Source organism: Nansenia antarctica (assembly GCF_963989245.1).
Source record: "Nansenia antarctica genome assembly, chromosome: 2".
Classification (NCBI taxonomy): domain Eukaryota; kingdom Metazoa; phylum Chordata; class Actinopteri; order Argentiniformes; family Microstomatidae; genus Nansenia; species Nansenia antarctica.
In genome coordinates, this window is record NC_137675.1 from 6,265,685 (window position 1) to 6,282,455 (window position 16,771).

Here is a 16,771-nt window from a genome sequence, read left to right on the forward strand (position 1 = left end):
GTCCTTAACTCAAGGCCGTCTTCAACGCAGAGTCTCCGTCGAAAAAGCTGGACAGGCCAGAAGTAGTCTAGTCTATCTGCCCTGCCATCTCCTTCATTGATATTCATGCTCATATATTGACTTTTTATATTCACATTCACTGCACGTATACTGACTTTATATTGATTTACTTCTACTCACTGTAATACTGTCTACTTTCCCACAATGCACTGTCCATACATTCATGTCTTTTGCCCTATGCACTGTTTGCATCTGGTTAGATGGTGAACTGCGTTAGAGATTTCGTTGTGCCTGTAGGCTACTCTGTCACTGACAATAAAGTTGAGTCTAATCTAATCTAATCTAGTCTAATCTCTGTGGAGACGTCCTGGCAGTAGCTTAGTGTCCGGTGGTGTTGAGGCTGGGGGGGGTTAGGGGGGTCACAGAGAGCTCAGCCACGCAGGAGACCCTGGCACATGTCCCCCGAGAGAGCCACCACGCATTCTGTCACCTTACTGCTAATACCTACACACACACACTTACACACACACATTGTTTACATGGCAGTGGATGGCCATGTGCTTAGTGTCTCTGTGCTAGAATTCTTCTGTCTGGTTTGAGACAGTATGTGTGTGTGTGTGTGTGTGTGTGTGTGTGTGTGTGTGTGTGTGTGTGTGTGTGTGTGTGTGTGTACGTGCATGCGTGCGTGCGTGCGTGCGTGCATGCGTGTATGTATGTATGTACATGTATTCAATTGAATGGGGAAGTGTGTCCAAACGTTGACTGGTACTGTATGTATGTATGTGTGCTGTAGTCGGTCCTAGGTTTAGCCTGGTTGAGACTCCTGGTGACAGGATTACAGTAAATCCCCTTGAGAGGCTTCATCTCCTCTCCAAGCCTCCCTACAGCATTTCAAATGAGCAGGTGGACAGAGAACTAAAAAAGAAACGGTAGGGGCGCTTAGGTGGCGTAGCGGGTTAAGCGTCGACCACGAAACCGCAGGGTTCCCGGTTTGATTCCGGCCGCGGACATATCCTGCATGTCATCCCTTCTCTCTCTCTCACCCATCCTTCCTGTCTAAATCTCTACTGTGTCTGTCAATAAAAAGACAATTCTGAGTGGGACTGCCCCAAAAAAAGAAATAAAAAAGAAACGGTACAATGTTTCAAAAGAAAGTAAATTATGTGAAATAATAATACTACTATTGAAATATCACCATGTCTACTCAAATTATTAGTGTAGAATCACTAATAATACTAATAAACAACACTCCATGTTTCTGTAAATACAAAGTATCAACACAGAAGAAATGGCAACAAAATAAAACAACAATAATAAACATAATAACAACATATCATTTTAATTCAATTAAAACAAACAAACAAACAACAAAACAACAATAAGGCACATATACATTTACTTTGAGCGTAAACAATAGTTTTTTTAAATCTTTTAAATCTATTTTAAAATGCACCTTGGGTTTTTAAAGATTCAATGTTGTGGGACCTTAGAAAGATTCCAACTTCACGACATACCCAACATTTGAATATCTAATATAAATGAATTAAAACGTTCAATATTTGACATCCATTCCAATTGGATGTTTAGGAATTGGATGTTTCTCTGCTACTCTTAAAGGGTTATCTTATGTTTGGGATTCTAGAATGTTCCTTTATGTGGGACAGTTCAAAGGGACACACGTGCGGTCCTCTGTGGCTCAGTTGGTAGAGCATAGCGCTAACAATGCTAATATTGTGGGTTTGTTTCCCGTTGGGACCATATATACTGGACATGTATGCACTCACTGCAATGTAAGTCTCTTTGGATAAAAGCGTCAGCTAAATGGCATATATTATATTTTTCTATTCTATTCTATTACACTTACATAACAGTCATTGGTACCACACCAGCTGCTTTCTGTTTGGGCGTGCTAGCCAGTTGAGATGTGCAGACATTCACACTGGTGTTGTCTAGTGGCATCCCAGAATACACATCTGAAAAGCTTGTTAGAAGTGACATCCAATCTGCACTGTTATTTTTCTTTAGTGTGTGTGTGTGTGTGTGTGTGTGTGTGTGTGTGTGTGTGTGTGTGTGTGTGTGTGTGTGTGTGTGTGTGCGCTGGTGCCGAGTGTATCCTGTCAAGATTCAAGTTTCAAGTCTTATTGTTACGTCACATCTTCTCAGGCTTCGGTTCCTGACACTGCAGCACAAGACAATGAGGCAAATATGTGTGTGTGTGTGTGTGTGTGTGTGTATGTGTGTGTGTGTGTGTGTGTGTATGTGTGTGTGTGTGTGTGTGTGTGTGTGTGTGTGTGTATGTGTGTGTGTGTGTGTGTGTGTGTGTATGTGTGTGTGTGTGTGTGTGTGTGTGTGTGTGTGTGTCATGCAGGCTCTGTGGTGTTGTAGTGGAGTCTACAGCCTCTAAATAGGGAACTGTCATTGGACCCTGCATCGCTACAGTATATCCCCTGCCACTGGAGTCACAGAGAGGGGGAGGGGGGGAGTGGAGGAGAGAGAGGGAAGAGAGAGTGAGGGGGGGGGGAGTGAGAGGGAAGAGAGAGGGAGGGGGGGTGGAGGAGAGAGAGGGAAGAGAGAGTGAGGGGGGGGGGGGAGTGAGAGGGAAGAGAGAGGGAGGGGGGGTGGAGGATAGAGAGGGAAGAAAGAGGGAATGGGGGGAAGGGGTAAAGGAGGAAGGGAGGGGAAAGTAATGAGAGAGAGAGGATAGAGTGAATAGAGTGAAGTGGAGAGGTCGCTACGTGTGTGTGTGTGTGTGTGTGTGTGTGTGTGTCTGTCTGTCTGTCTGTCTGCACTCTTCATTTTGCTAATGTCTCTCCTTGAACTGCAGCATTTCTCTCTCTCTCTCTCTCTTTCTCTCTCTCTCTCTTTCTCTCTCTCTCTCTCCCTCCATCTTTCTAATCATGAGCCCAACACACAAATCACAGTAACTGTGTCCTCCTAGACATCATCTCCCACACACACACACCCACTCACACACACACACACACACACATACACGCGCACGCACACACGCACATCGCCATTATGTGGCCAGGCGCTACCATGGTGACAGCGTGAGTGACAGTAGCGCTTAGATAACACTGAAGACCAACGCACTGCAGTAGACAGAGAACCCAGCCCACACACACACACACACACAATCACACACACACACGCTGCTTAGTTTGTTAGCGGCCCAATGTAACATAATACACCTCAGTGAGACCAACGGGAGGTAGACTCATCCTGAATGGAGCTTATTGACAGAGAGACAGACGGACAGAAAGACAGAGAGACAGAGAGACAGAGAGGGACAGAGAGACAGAGGGACAGAGAGACAGAGGGACAGAGGGACAGAGAGACAGAGAGGGACAGAGAGACAGAGAGGGACAGAGAGACAGAGAGACAGAGAGGGACAGAGACAGAGAGACAGAGAGAGACAGAGGGACAGAGAGACAGAGAGACAGAGAGGGACAGAGAGACAGAGAGACAGAGGGACAGACAGGGACAGAGAGACAGAGAGACAGAGAGGGACAGAGAGACAGAGGGACAGAGAGGGACAGAGAGACATAGAGACAGAGAGACAGAGAGACAGAAGGACATACAGACAGAGAGGGACAGAGAGAAAGAGGGACAGAGAGAGAGAGACACAGAGACAGAGAGACAGAGAGGGTCAGAGAGACAGAGGGACAGAGGGACAGAGAGACAGAGGGACAGAGGGACAGAGAGAGAGACACAGAGACAGAGAGACAGAGAGAGAGACAGAGAGACAGAGACAGAGGGTCACAGAGACAGAGACACAGAGACAGAGAGACAGAGAGAGAGACAGAGAGACAGAGACAGAGGGTCACAGAGACAGAGAGACAGAGAGACAGAGGGACAGAGAGACAGAGAGACAGAGAGGGACAGAGAGACAGAGGATCAGAGGAACAGAGAGACAGAGAGACAGAGGGAGAGAGAGACACAGAGTCAGAGAGACAGAGAGACACAGAGAGGGTCAGAGACAGAGGGACAGAGAAACAGAGAGACAGAGGGACAGAGAAAGAGAGACACACAGAGACAGAGAGACACAGAGACAGAGGGACAGAGAGAGAGAGAGACACACAGAGACAGAGAGACAGAGAGACAGAGAGACAGAGGGACAAACAGAGAGACAAAGAGACAGAGAGAGACAGAGAGGGTCAGAGAGACAGAGAGACAGAGGGATAGAGAGAGAGAGACACACAGAGACAGAGAGAGAGAGACAGAGAGACAGAGACAGAGGGTCACAGAGACAGAGAGACAGAGGGACAGAGAGACAGAGAGACAGAGAGAGGAAGAGACAGAGAGACAGAGGGACAAACAGAGAGACAGAGAGACAGAGAGACAGAGAGAGACAGAGAGGGTCAGAGAGACAGAGGGACAGAGAGACAGAGGGATAGAGAGAGAGAGACACACAGAGACAGAGAGAGAGAGAGAGAGAGACAGAGAGACAGAGGGACGAAGACACTGGGCAGGCTGGTTCTGTCTGTGGTTGTGACACTGGGCAGGCTGGTTCTTGTCTGGGTCTTCATGCTTGTCGGCAGTCGAGACGTTTTTTGTTGCATTCTTTTGTTTTAGCTCCATCTGTCGAGGTGGTTCAAATCCGTCCTCCTTTTGAAATATGTAGACACACACACACACACACACACACACACACAGGATTTCTTCCACCGGGGCCTAGGATGTAATTTTAAGTGCCCATCTGATGGTCACAAGATCAGGCCCCACGAGGTGGCCTCCACAATGCCTGCTTTCATCAACGCCTCAGGCCTTGTGATGCGCACGGGGATCAGGAGAGGGCACGGGAGGAACGCTACGCACCCTTACAGGAGAGAGAGAGAGAGAGAGGGAGAGAGAGAGGAAGAGAGAGAGAGGGAAAGAGAGAGAGAGAGAGCGGGAGAGAGGAAGAGAGGGAGAGGGAAAGAGAGAGAGAGGGAGAGAGAGAGGGAGAGGGAGAGAGGGAGAGAGAGAGGCAGAGAGAGAGAGGAAGAGAGAGAGGGAAAGAGAGAGAGAGGGGGGGAGAGAGAGAGAGGGAGAGAGAGAGGGGGGAGAGAGAGAGAAAGAGAGAGAGGGAAAGAGAGAGAGAGGGAGAGAGAGAGGGAAAGAGAGAGAGAGGGAGAAAGAGGGAAAGAGAGAGAGAGAGAGGTTTGGCACAACTTAACACACACACGCTAGCTCAAAAAACAATGGACTAAAATTACAAGAAAACAAAGTTGGCACTTGAACCCCCCCGCCCCTCCCCTCCTTCTCCACCAACAGAAAATCCCCTTCATCGGGTCAAGGAAAGCACAACACGGAGAGAGAGAGAGAGAGAGAGAGAGAGAGAGAGAGAGAGAGAGAGAGAGAGAGAGAGAGAGAGAGAGAGAGAGAGACAAAGAGAGACAGAGAGAGAGAGAGAGACAGAGAGAGAGAGAGAGAGAGAGAGACAAAGAGAGACAGAGAGAGAGAGAGAGAGAGAGAGAGAGGGAGAGAGAGAGAGAGAGACAGAGAGAGACAGAGAGAGACAGAGAGAGAGAGAGAGAGAGACTCTATTTCCCTATCAAGTGACATTGTTGTCTGAAGGACATCTCTCTCTCCTGCCCAGACCAACACAATCCAGCTGGATTCCTTGTTGCAGCCAAATAAATAAATAGCTCAGTAATTCAATCGGAGCCGAGCCATGTGACTCTAAACACAATTCTAACCCCCTCCTGAGTGCTGCTTTCCAACCCGATATCATACTAGGTCAGGCTCCAGCAAATCATTCTGTCATTTAGGCACTGATCTGAAATATAGCAACATTTGCATACTCTATGTAGGCCTGTGTCTATACATTATGAGTGTGTGTGTGTGTGGGGGGGGGGGGGGCATCATATTTATAGGATGAAACACCACAGGGAGCTGTTAAAGAGGGGGGGGAACCCCCTACACGCGTACATGAACACGAACACACACAGATGCTACGGTTGGAGTCGCCATTCCCTCTGGCGGCCTCTGGTGGCCACTCCCTGTTCCCCTCCTTGTGGACTTCTGCGTGTCACCTGTTTTCTGTTTGGCACCCTGTCTGTTTATGTCTTCACTTCCCAGTGCTCCCTGCCTGGGAGAAATCTCCCTTTGTCAGTTCTGTGTACGACGTGTGTGTTTCCAGGTTTGTTATTTTAATGACTCGCACAGGGAGTTGGGAGCTGTTCCCATGCAGCCGGGGGTTCTGGGTAGAGTTTGGTCGATCTTGGTAGAGGAGTGGAGAGGTATCTCACCTGTTGGTCTTGGTCTACAGAATTCACACAGCGGTTTGGAGCAGTGTTCTCCCTGTGGGGGGTTCTGTCTTGTTGGAACACAAGAAGATATTTGTTTTTTTGGGTCGTTTTCGGTTCTAGTGAAGAGGTTCCTTCGTTGTGCCAACCGCTGCCTGCTGTCGTCTGTCTGTCCTACACCGCACCTGTTATGGGTCCACAGCACACACCACCTCGTCACATTTTAGATGCTTTATTTATGTCCACATACAGAGTACAATTCTAAAGGACATAAATACTAACAGTGCATTTTGATATCATAGAAACAATCTGTTACAGTAATGCTGAGCCAACAACCAGTTCTGCCACACACAGGATGTTATTCGCACCAGATGATACCAGTGGGTTGACAGATACAGTATCAATACAATAAGACAGACAGTATCCCGCTCATGGGTACAGGAAGCACCGCCTTCTCCATATTGAGCGGCTACCAATAATAGCGGATATTGAGCAGTATTTTGCTAACTGTTTGGCCCTTCTCTTAGGAAGACCAGCCATATGAAGGCCTCTAACAACAGACTTATGAACATGGCCCAGGCTGCCAAATATAAAAACTAAAAGTTGACATCTGTAGCCCAGTTGTGATATGGCCTGCTCCAGCTGTTGGTATTTTAAGATTTTGGTTAAAAAGGCTTCCTCTAGGCTATGGTCAAAGGTGCAGCCAACTTCTAAAATAAGCACCTCTCTGTGGTTTTCGTTGACAATTACAACATCAGGGGTGTTTGCTGAAATATTGGAGAACACTCCTACTGACTCTTCGTCGCTACACAAACTGAACATGTGGGGCTTTACAGTGGAGTGCTTGTACAGCGTTGCGGGAGGCCTGAATATGGAAAAGACACCCTCTGAAATCAGATCCACAATTCGATCATGCCTACATATGTAGAGCCCTTTATACGCATGACAACCATTTAAGATGTGGGGCATGGTTTCAGTTATCTGCTGGTGACTGTGATGTATGCAGTGTGGGCTATGACTGTCAGGAAGCCAGATGGAAAGGTTTAGCTTCGTTGGTAAAACCTGCAGCCTAGCTTTTAGAGTGAAGGTGACAATACACTCGTCAAGAGTTACGCTTTTGAACACTGCGTGAGAGACAGAGTGATCAGCAGCAGGGAGACATGCCAGCTTCCCTTGCAATTTCAGTTCAGTCCAATGCTGTCGTTGTCTTTGTCGTAGCGCCATCATAAGGTGTCCCCGGGTATTGACTGGCACAGACACACACACACACACACACACACACACACACACACACACAACACACACACACACACACACACACACATACACTCATGCACTCAAACACGTACTCACGCAGACACACACACACAATACAGACATATACAGAACATAACACAACACACGCACACCACACACACACACACACACACACACACACACACAAACACAGCTACTTCCTCTTTCTTTCTTTCTTTCTCTCCTACAGTAGTTTCAAGTTACACATTCTCTGTCATGTGACTTCACCATAAGGCTACTGATCCAGAACTCATCTGCATACGCATAATTACAGTCATGGTGTGTGTGTGTGTGTGTGTGTGTGTGTGTGTGTGTGTGTCTTCTAGCTGCATACAGTCCAGATGGTCACCATCATCTCAGGGGGCATCCCCCCTCCGCTTCATATTCAGGTTAAACCAACTAGCATGATGACGCCTCTCCACTGTGTGTGAGTGTGTGTGTTGTGTGCGTGTGTGTGTGTCTGTGTGTGTGTGTTGTGTTATGTTCTGTGTGTGTGTATTGTGTGTGTGTGTCTGTGTGTGTGTTGTGTTATGTTCTGTGTGTGTGTGTATTGTGTGTGTGTCTGCGTAAGAACGTGTTTGAGTGCATGAGTGTGTGTGTGTGTGTGTGTGTGTGTTGAGTGTGTGTTTTTGAATGTGTGTGTTTTTGAATGTCGTGTGTGTGTGTTTTTGAATGTGTTGTGTGTGTGTGTGTGTTTTTGAATGTGTGTGTTTTTGAATGTCGTGTGTGTGTGTGTTTTTGAATGTGTTGTGTGTGTGTGTGTGTGTGTGTTTTTGAATGTGTTGTGTGTGTGTGTGTGTATGTTTTTGATTGTGTGTGTGTGTGTGTGTGTGTTTGAATGTGTTGTGTGTGTGTGTGTGTGTGTGTGTGTGTGTTTTGAATGTGTTGTGTGTATGTTTTTTTATTTATGTGTGTGTAGGCCCTGGGGAAGCTGCAGTACCAGAGGGATACAGCGGGTCTAAAAATAGAACCCCTCCATCGCTCTCCTCTTCTTCCCCTCCATCCCTCCATCCATCCATCTCTTCTTCTGTTCCTTCAGTCTAATGAGGACGGGTGGAGGGAGGGTGGCTGTGTGTATGTGTATGTGTGTGTGTGTGTGTGTGTGTGTGTGTGTGTGTATGTGTGTGGTTGGTGGGGTGACCCAACAAGATATATATAGTACAGGCCTCAGCTTCCCCCTCCTCCTTCCTTCCATCCCTCCTTCCTTCCCTCCCTCCCTCCTCTCCACCCCTCCTTCCTTCCCTCCCTCCCTCCTCTCCACCCCTCCCTCCCTCTCTACCTGACACACCATCCACATGGACAACTAGATGGGGGTTAAAGACAGGGACCAGCGCTCCAGAGAGAAGGAGTCACTGAGGGAAGAAAAAGGAGGGAGGTAGCTACTAGACTGAGAGGAGGGGAGGAGAGGAGAGGGGAGGGGAGGGGAGGGGAGGGGAGGAGAGGGGGGGGTGAGAGTAGAGGGGCGGGGGAGAGGAGAGGAGAGGAGAGGAGAGGAGAGGAGAGGAGGGGAGGGGAGGGGAGGAGAGGGGGGGTGAGAGGAGATGGGCGGGGGAGAGGAGAGGAGAGGGGAGGAGGGGAGGGGAGGAGAGAGAGACATTTATCAGAATAAAAGTCTAAACATTTGGTCGGTTGCCGACTTGTTCCCGCGTTCACCAGCTGCTGTCACATATATGATATAAACGATCCCTCCTGAGACCTCCACATCCCCTCTATCCCTGTTTCTGTTTCTCTACTGTTAGAAACATATAATCATAATATTTCTTCCTTTAGCGTTATGACTGCCAATGGCCCCTGGCAGGAGCATAGACGACTTCTTCCCGCTATTACTGGTAGATAGATGATTCACTTACTTAGTAAAATGTATTGGTTGTAAGTCACTTTGGATAGAGGCGTCTGTTAAATGCCCAAAATGGAATAAAACTCTATGAACACACATAAAATATGTACTGTAGTGTCAACGCTGAATGCCGCTAGCCACCGCTCGAAAAAGACATTAGCGACGCGTAAATGCAATGTTAATACATGGAAATGCAAAATGGGGCTATACAGTGTGGCTAGTTTGGGCTATTAAATGATGTTGACGTATTTGACCCTGTGCATATCAGCCCTGCAGGAGACCGTGACTCTGTCTCTCCATGCTTCTCTCACCACCAGCCAGTTACACTGACGCTGTTGACACGGTAGTAGTGGGCACACACACACACACACACACACACACACACAATAGACCACAGCTGTTCCAACAGCAAACACCTCCACCTGCCTGAGGGCTGCGTCATATCATATATCATATCATATCATCTATCAGATCATATGTCATATCATATCATATCAGATCATATATCAGATCAGATCATATATCAGATCATCTATCATATCATATCAGATCATATCATATCATATCATATATCAGATCAGATCAGATCAGATCAGATCATCTATCATATCATATATCATATCAGATCAGATCATATCATATATCAGATCATATCATATCATCTATCAGATCATATATCATATCAGATCAGATCAGATCATATATCAGATCATATATCAGATCATCTATCATATCATCTATCAGATCATATATCAGATCATATCATATCATTTATCATATATCATATCATATCAGATCAGATCATCTATCATATTCATATCATATATCAGATCAGATCATATCAGATCATATCATATCATCTATCAGATCATATGTCATATCATATCATATCAGATCATATATCAGATCAGATCATATATCAGATCATCTATCATATCATATCAGATCATATCATATCATATCATATATCAGATCAGATCAGATCAGATCAGATCATCTATCATATCATATATCATATCAGATCAGATCATATCATATATCAGATCATATCATATCATCTATCAGATCATATATCATATCAGATCAGATCAGATCATATATCAGATCATATATCAGATCATCTATCATATCATCTATCAGATCATATATCAGATCATATCATATCATTTATCATATATCATATCATATCAGATCAGATCATCTATCATATTCATATCATATATCAGATCAGATCATATCAGATCATATCATATCATCTATCAGATCATATATCAGATCAGATCAGATCATCTATCATATCATATATCATATCAGATCATATATCATATCATATCATCTATCAGATCATATATCATATCATATCAGATCATATATCATATCAGATCAGATCAGATCATATGTGACACGGTCTGGTGAAAATGTCCGCATGTCGGCAATTCTCAAGTCAAACGGCCACTCAAATGAGTGTGAATTGGATTCACTGTCTCATCTGCCGTAAGCTACTGGTAAGTGACACATGGCTTGTAAACAAACGTACGTTTTAGGTACGTACGTTCAAAAGCAAGGAGTGTGTGATGATCTAATCATGTGTAGCTATGTGTTTTTAGCATGTTAATGTTCTATCAGTGTGTTGCCATGTGCTAAACATGCAGTTAGATGTCCACAGTGAAGTTCCTTTTTAGCGCTAGCCTACTAGCAGCTGTTTTGCGTGTGTTATTATTCAGAGCGTGTTTCTCTGCTAGGTGGTTTAAGGTGGACCAACTCTCATACTTCATTCACACCTACGCTGTGGGAAACTGGATCTGTCAGCAAGTACTCCCAAAATAAAGACAGACACACACACACATACACACACACACTCATGCACTTGAGCATACACACACACATACAAACACACAACCACGCACACAGACACACACTCATGCACTTGAGCATACACACACACACACACACACACACACACAACTACACACACAGACACTCATGCACTTGAGCATACACACACACACACACACACAACCACGCACACAGACACAGACACTCATGCACTTGAGCATACACACACACACACAACCACACACACACACTCATGCACTTGAGCATACACACACACACACACACACACATACAAACACACAACCACGCACACAGACACACACTCATGCACTTGAGCATACACACACACACGCACACACACAACTACACACACAGACACTCATGCACTTGAGCATACACACACACACACACACACACAACCACGCACACAGACACAGACACTCATGCACTTGAGCATACACACACACAACCACACACACACACTCATGCACTTGAGCATACACACACACACAACCACACACACACACTCATGCACTTGAGCATACACACACACACACACACACAACCACGCACACAGACACAGACACTCATGCACTTGAGCATACACACACACAACCACACACACACACTCATGCACTTGAGCATACACACACACACAACCACACACACACACTCATGCACTTGAGCATACACACACACACATACACACACACACAGTGTGTAATCCTGGGCCTGGGGCAGTTCCCTGGAGGCACTGTTGCCAGATTGGGCGTGTTCCCGCCCAATTGAGCTACTTATGATCACACTGGGCGGCTTTTAGACTGTGGTTAGGCTGGAAACCAATCCCATCTGGCAACACTGCCTGGAGGGTGTCAGAGAGGTGGGGGGCAGCAGTGGAGACAGCAGGCCTCTCTCCTCCTCCAGCCTCCTCCACACAGAGCAGGGAGCCACGACACACACACACACACACACACACACACACACACACACACACACACAGCGCAGGGAGCCACAGGACTCATGGAGGCTGTCACTACACACTCACTGACACACTCCATCAACTACTCCACTACTCTGTGTGTGTGTGTGTGTGTCTGCGTGAATACGTGTTTGAGTGCATGAGTGTGTGTGTGTGTGTGCGCGTGGTTGTATATGTGTGTGTGTGTGTCTGCGTGAGTATGTGAGTGCATGAGAGTGTGTGTGTGTATGTGTGCGAGTGCATGAGTGTGTGTGTGGATGTGTCTGCACGACACACACACACACACACACACTCTCATGCACTCAAACACGTATTCACGCAGACACACAATCTCCCTGTCTGAATAACAGTATGTGTGTGTTCCCCCCCCCCAGCAGCTTGTGTTGATGTTGATGTGTGTCGCCATGACGCCCACTCCTCAGTCGGAGAGAGAGAGAGAGAGAGAGAGAGAGAGAGAGAGAGAGAGAGAGAGAGAGAGAGAGAGAGAGAGAGAGAGAGAGAGAGAGAGAGAGGGTGAAACGCCGGGCGAGACCGTTCCCTCCTCTCATTTGTAACCATTTTGTAACCTCTCCTCTCTCTCCTCCCTCCCTCCCTCCCTCCATCCTTCCATCCCTCCCCCTTCATCTCCCCCTCCCTCCCTCCCTCCCTCCCCCTCCATCCCTCCCTCCCTCCTTCCCCCTCCCCTCCCCCACAGCTCTTCTCCATCGTGATCTTCGGCTGCATCGCCAACGAGGGCTACGTGAACCGGCCCAACGAGGTGGAGGAGTTCTGCATCTTCAACCGCAACCAAAGCGCCTGCAGCTACGGCGTGGGCATGGGCTCGCTGGCCTTCCTGTGCTGCCTGGCCTTCCTGGCGCTGGACGTCTACTTCCCCCAGATCAGCAGCGTCAAGGACCGCAAAAAGGCCGTGCTGGCCGACGTCGGGGTGTCAGGTAAAGGGGGGTGGTGGTGAGGGAGGAGGGGTGTGGGGTGTGAGGGAGGGGGGGTGGGGTTCCATATTGTTATTGCGTGCTTGTTGCGCAGAACTGCTGCTCAGAATGTCTTTTCTGTGGGGATTTGCTTCATTGTCGTCATGCAGTCAGTATAGATGAATATTAATTTGGGGTGTTTCACTGAACATTTATAGGCAACTATGGGTGTTAACACTAGAACAGCCGTGCCATTTTTACCTACTAAAAGACCCTAAGCCTAACCCTAACTCTTTTAAAATGCTAACCTGAAACACACCCCAACGACCACTAGTTGGCTACTTGTAAATTAGCCTGTTTCCTACACAGAAAAACGGCAAAATAGCTTCATATTAGCTTATCCTGAAGTGATTTAGAAAATGTAAGGATACTGGGTGGTAGAACGCACATATCTAGGAAAAGTCATGAAAGGAGGGTCCTGAAATGTTCGAGTGCAAAGATAAAACACTTTTTTTACTCACAGGACCCCTCATGGCTGATTAAGCGTTAAAAGGGTGGGACAAGACGCTCATTCACACACGCAACATTTTGAGTTGATTGTGATTTATAAAGGGAAACAGGCGTGGGACTAGCGTGCGCACAGTTTTACAATCTGAATGTTGGTGTGCGTAAACGTTCTTGCTTTTGCACGTAAGCTTTTGACGCCAGTTCTACGCAAAGCTTTCTAAACGAGGCCCCTGGTGTCCAATTACAGAGCTCCAACTGGTATCTGTCATAGAAACCTCGTTAGGCAAGATCCTGTCTGTATGAATGAATGAATGAATGAATGGTCTTTATTGTCATTGATATAGTACAGGTACCAAACAACGAAATTTGGGAGGGGGGGCTCCCCTGGTGCTAGGAAAGAAAAAACAAAACAAAAAAACAAGAAGGGAAAGGAGCTGGTTTACACAAATAAAGGCTATGTACACTATCCACTATGATATACTGTACAAATAAAACACTGTGCTGTACTCTATACTATGCTATACCTATTCTAACCTATTGCTGTACTCTATGCTATGCTATACCTATTCTAACATTTCCTATTCTCTGCAACCTTATGTACCCTAGGGTTGTCATATTGCACATAGTGTTATTGCACATTCATTTAAAGTGTCGCAGTTTGCAGGCTTGAAATGTAGGTATAGAAAAGGACATAGTCCAGACGCCATGGCTGAATCTGTTGAAGTTCTTCCAAGTCAGTGCAGATGGAGGAGGAGAGCGATCTGTCTGCCAGGAATCTCCCTCCTACAGTATCTCCCCCCGCCTCCCTCACCCCCACCTCACCCCTTAATCACCTGACAATCTCCCTCCTACAGTATCTCCCGCCCCCTCCCTCACCCCCTAATCACCTGACACCCCTAGGTCCGCTAGCAATCTCCCTCCTAAGGTATCTCCCCCCGCCTCCCTCACCCCCACCTCACCCCTTAATCACCTGACACCTTCCGGATGCCAGCACCACCCCACCCCCCACACACACACACCTGACACCCCGAAGTCAGCCAGCACCCCTCTGAGCCCCCCCATCTCCTCCACCCTGCCTCCACCTCTCCTCCCCCGTCACACCTCTAAGCCTTTATCACGCCTCAATTTAGAATGATTACACCCTACAATACACTGTAAAAAAAACAACTACGCTTTATTCAGTAGAGTTAGTATTCTGAATTGTTCAGACAGGAACATTTAAATTACTATGAGTGAACGTAAAAATGTACATCAGAGGAATGTAATGGACCCCAATAAGTTCTAAACATACATGTGTGAATAAACTGAAATTGCAATTCGTTCATTTAAATCGAAGTTCGAGTTCAAGGGTATATCCCAAGCTATAACCGCGCCTTGAATTGTGACTGTGTCAGTTTTCGATGGCGTGCAACGGTCAATAAAAGTTTGTGTGATTACACATAGTGTGCGGAGTCCAATTCATATCCACGCTACAGTATTATTGATTCATTTCAGAATTTAGGTTATTTAATTATTTTGGCTAATGAAAAAAAGTGAATGGGGTGGAAAGAAAGACTGTGAACAACATCATTTATTGAACAAACAAATCTGCATTGGCAGAATGAAGAATTAAACGTGATGACCATTGACAGGACAAACTAATATTAGTTGGACCAACAATCTAATATGAGTTGGACCAACATTCTAATATCAGTTGGACCAACAATCTAATATGAGTTGGACCAACATTCTAATATTAGTTGGACCAACAATCTAATATGAGTTGGACCAACGATCTAATATTAGTTGAACCAACATTCTAATATTAGTTGGAACAACAAACTCAAAATTCTTAGTTGGAACAACAAACAAAAAATTCTTAGTGCATAAGGTTGCCTTGAATTTTTTTATATTCTCAACTATTCTTTTTTAGAGTGTAGCCTTGTAGACTGAAATACAATCATCAATTCCCTTTAAATCTTGAATTTAACTCATTTTCTCGGCTGTGTTGTTCGAGTGCGGCTCACATGCCTGTAATAACTCTGCATAACCAGTAGGTAATGTGCGTACGCAAGTCAATACCTGACGCTGACGTAGAGCTACGATCGTTTTCCACGGTCAAATTGACTCACGCTAAAGCCAGATTTTGGGGTGTGAAAATTACCGCGGGATCAGACAGGACCATGTCATGAATGTCTCCCCTCCTCTCTCCCTCCCTCCCTCCTCTCCCTCTCTCCCTCTCGGCAGCGTTCTGGTCCTTCATGTGGTTCGTGGGCTTCTGTTTCCTGGCCAATCAGTGGCAGGTGGCCAAGCAGGAAGACAACCCCCTGAGCGAGGGAGGCGACGCGGCCAGAGCGGCCCATCACCTTCTCCTTCTTCTCCATCTTCACCTGGGTACGTTGTCATTGTCATCCCTCTGTCTTTACATCTCATTTTACTGTTATGGCAATCCCTCAGTGTTCAATCCTTTTTTTTACCACATTCCCTGCATCTTTACCTCTTTCTTTTTCTCTTCATCTCTACCCGGTATGATTTGTCATCATCCTTCGATCTCTATGCCTCCTCTTTTACCACACTCTCTCCGTCTTTCCCTGCGTATGGTACCACACCATTGTCAGCGTCCTTCTGTTTGTATACTTATGTGAAAGCAGCTGGTGGAACTGGGAACTAGTCGCCAACCGACGGATCGTTCTATTATTCTGAGTTTTATTCAGGAAAATGTTGTTGAAAGTCAATGACACACTCGCTGGTCAAGCCAAAACATTGCAATGCAATGGATTTAGTGAGTAATCCCCCACTGCTACCTAGTTAGTGTAGAGTAGTCGGGAATACTCACTGAATACGTTGCATTGCGGCGTTTTGCTTGACTAGCGAGTGTGTCATTTTCAACAACTCTGAAATGTATTGACATTTTTCTGAATAAAAGACAGAAGATTTGATTGGTTGGCGACTTTCACCAGCTGCTGTCACATATATACTACATGTCTATAGTCCGTATTCTTAAGGCCACACTAGTCTGTCAGAAAAAGTATACGTACAGACTCTTGTCATCTCCATTGTCCGTCAACATGGATGACTCTCATAGAGTAACCATTCTCTCAATCTGTAATTAACACAGCAGACAAGTGTGACCAGGGCCTTCGACATGGCCTTATATTTCTAGTGACAGTGTGTACCACTGTCACTAGAATACCACTGT

General features: G+C 46.2%; 1 protein-coding gene across 1 annotated transcript in view; it reads left to right on the forward strand.

Annotated features, from left to right (window-relative positions):
* Positions 1 to 16,771, forward strand: part of syngr1b (synaptogyrin 1b) — a gene marked incomplete at both ends in the record, with an annotated part of 23,789 nt that overhangs the window by 5,817 nt on the left and 1,201 nt on the right. The window contains 3 exon segments of the mRNA XM_080522614.1: positions 12,873 to 13,110; positions 15,820 to 15,932; positions 15,934 to 15,966. Of these exon segments, the coding sequence (XP_080378740.1) occupies positions 12,873 to 13,110; positions 15,820 to 15,932; positions 15,934 to 15,966 (384 nt within the window).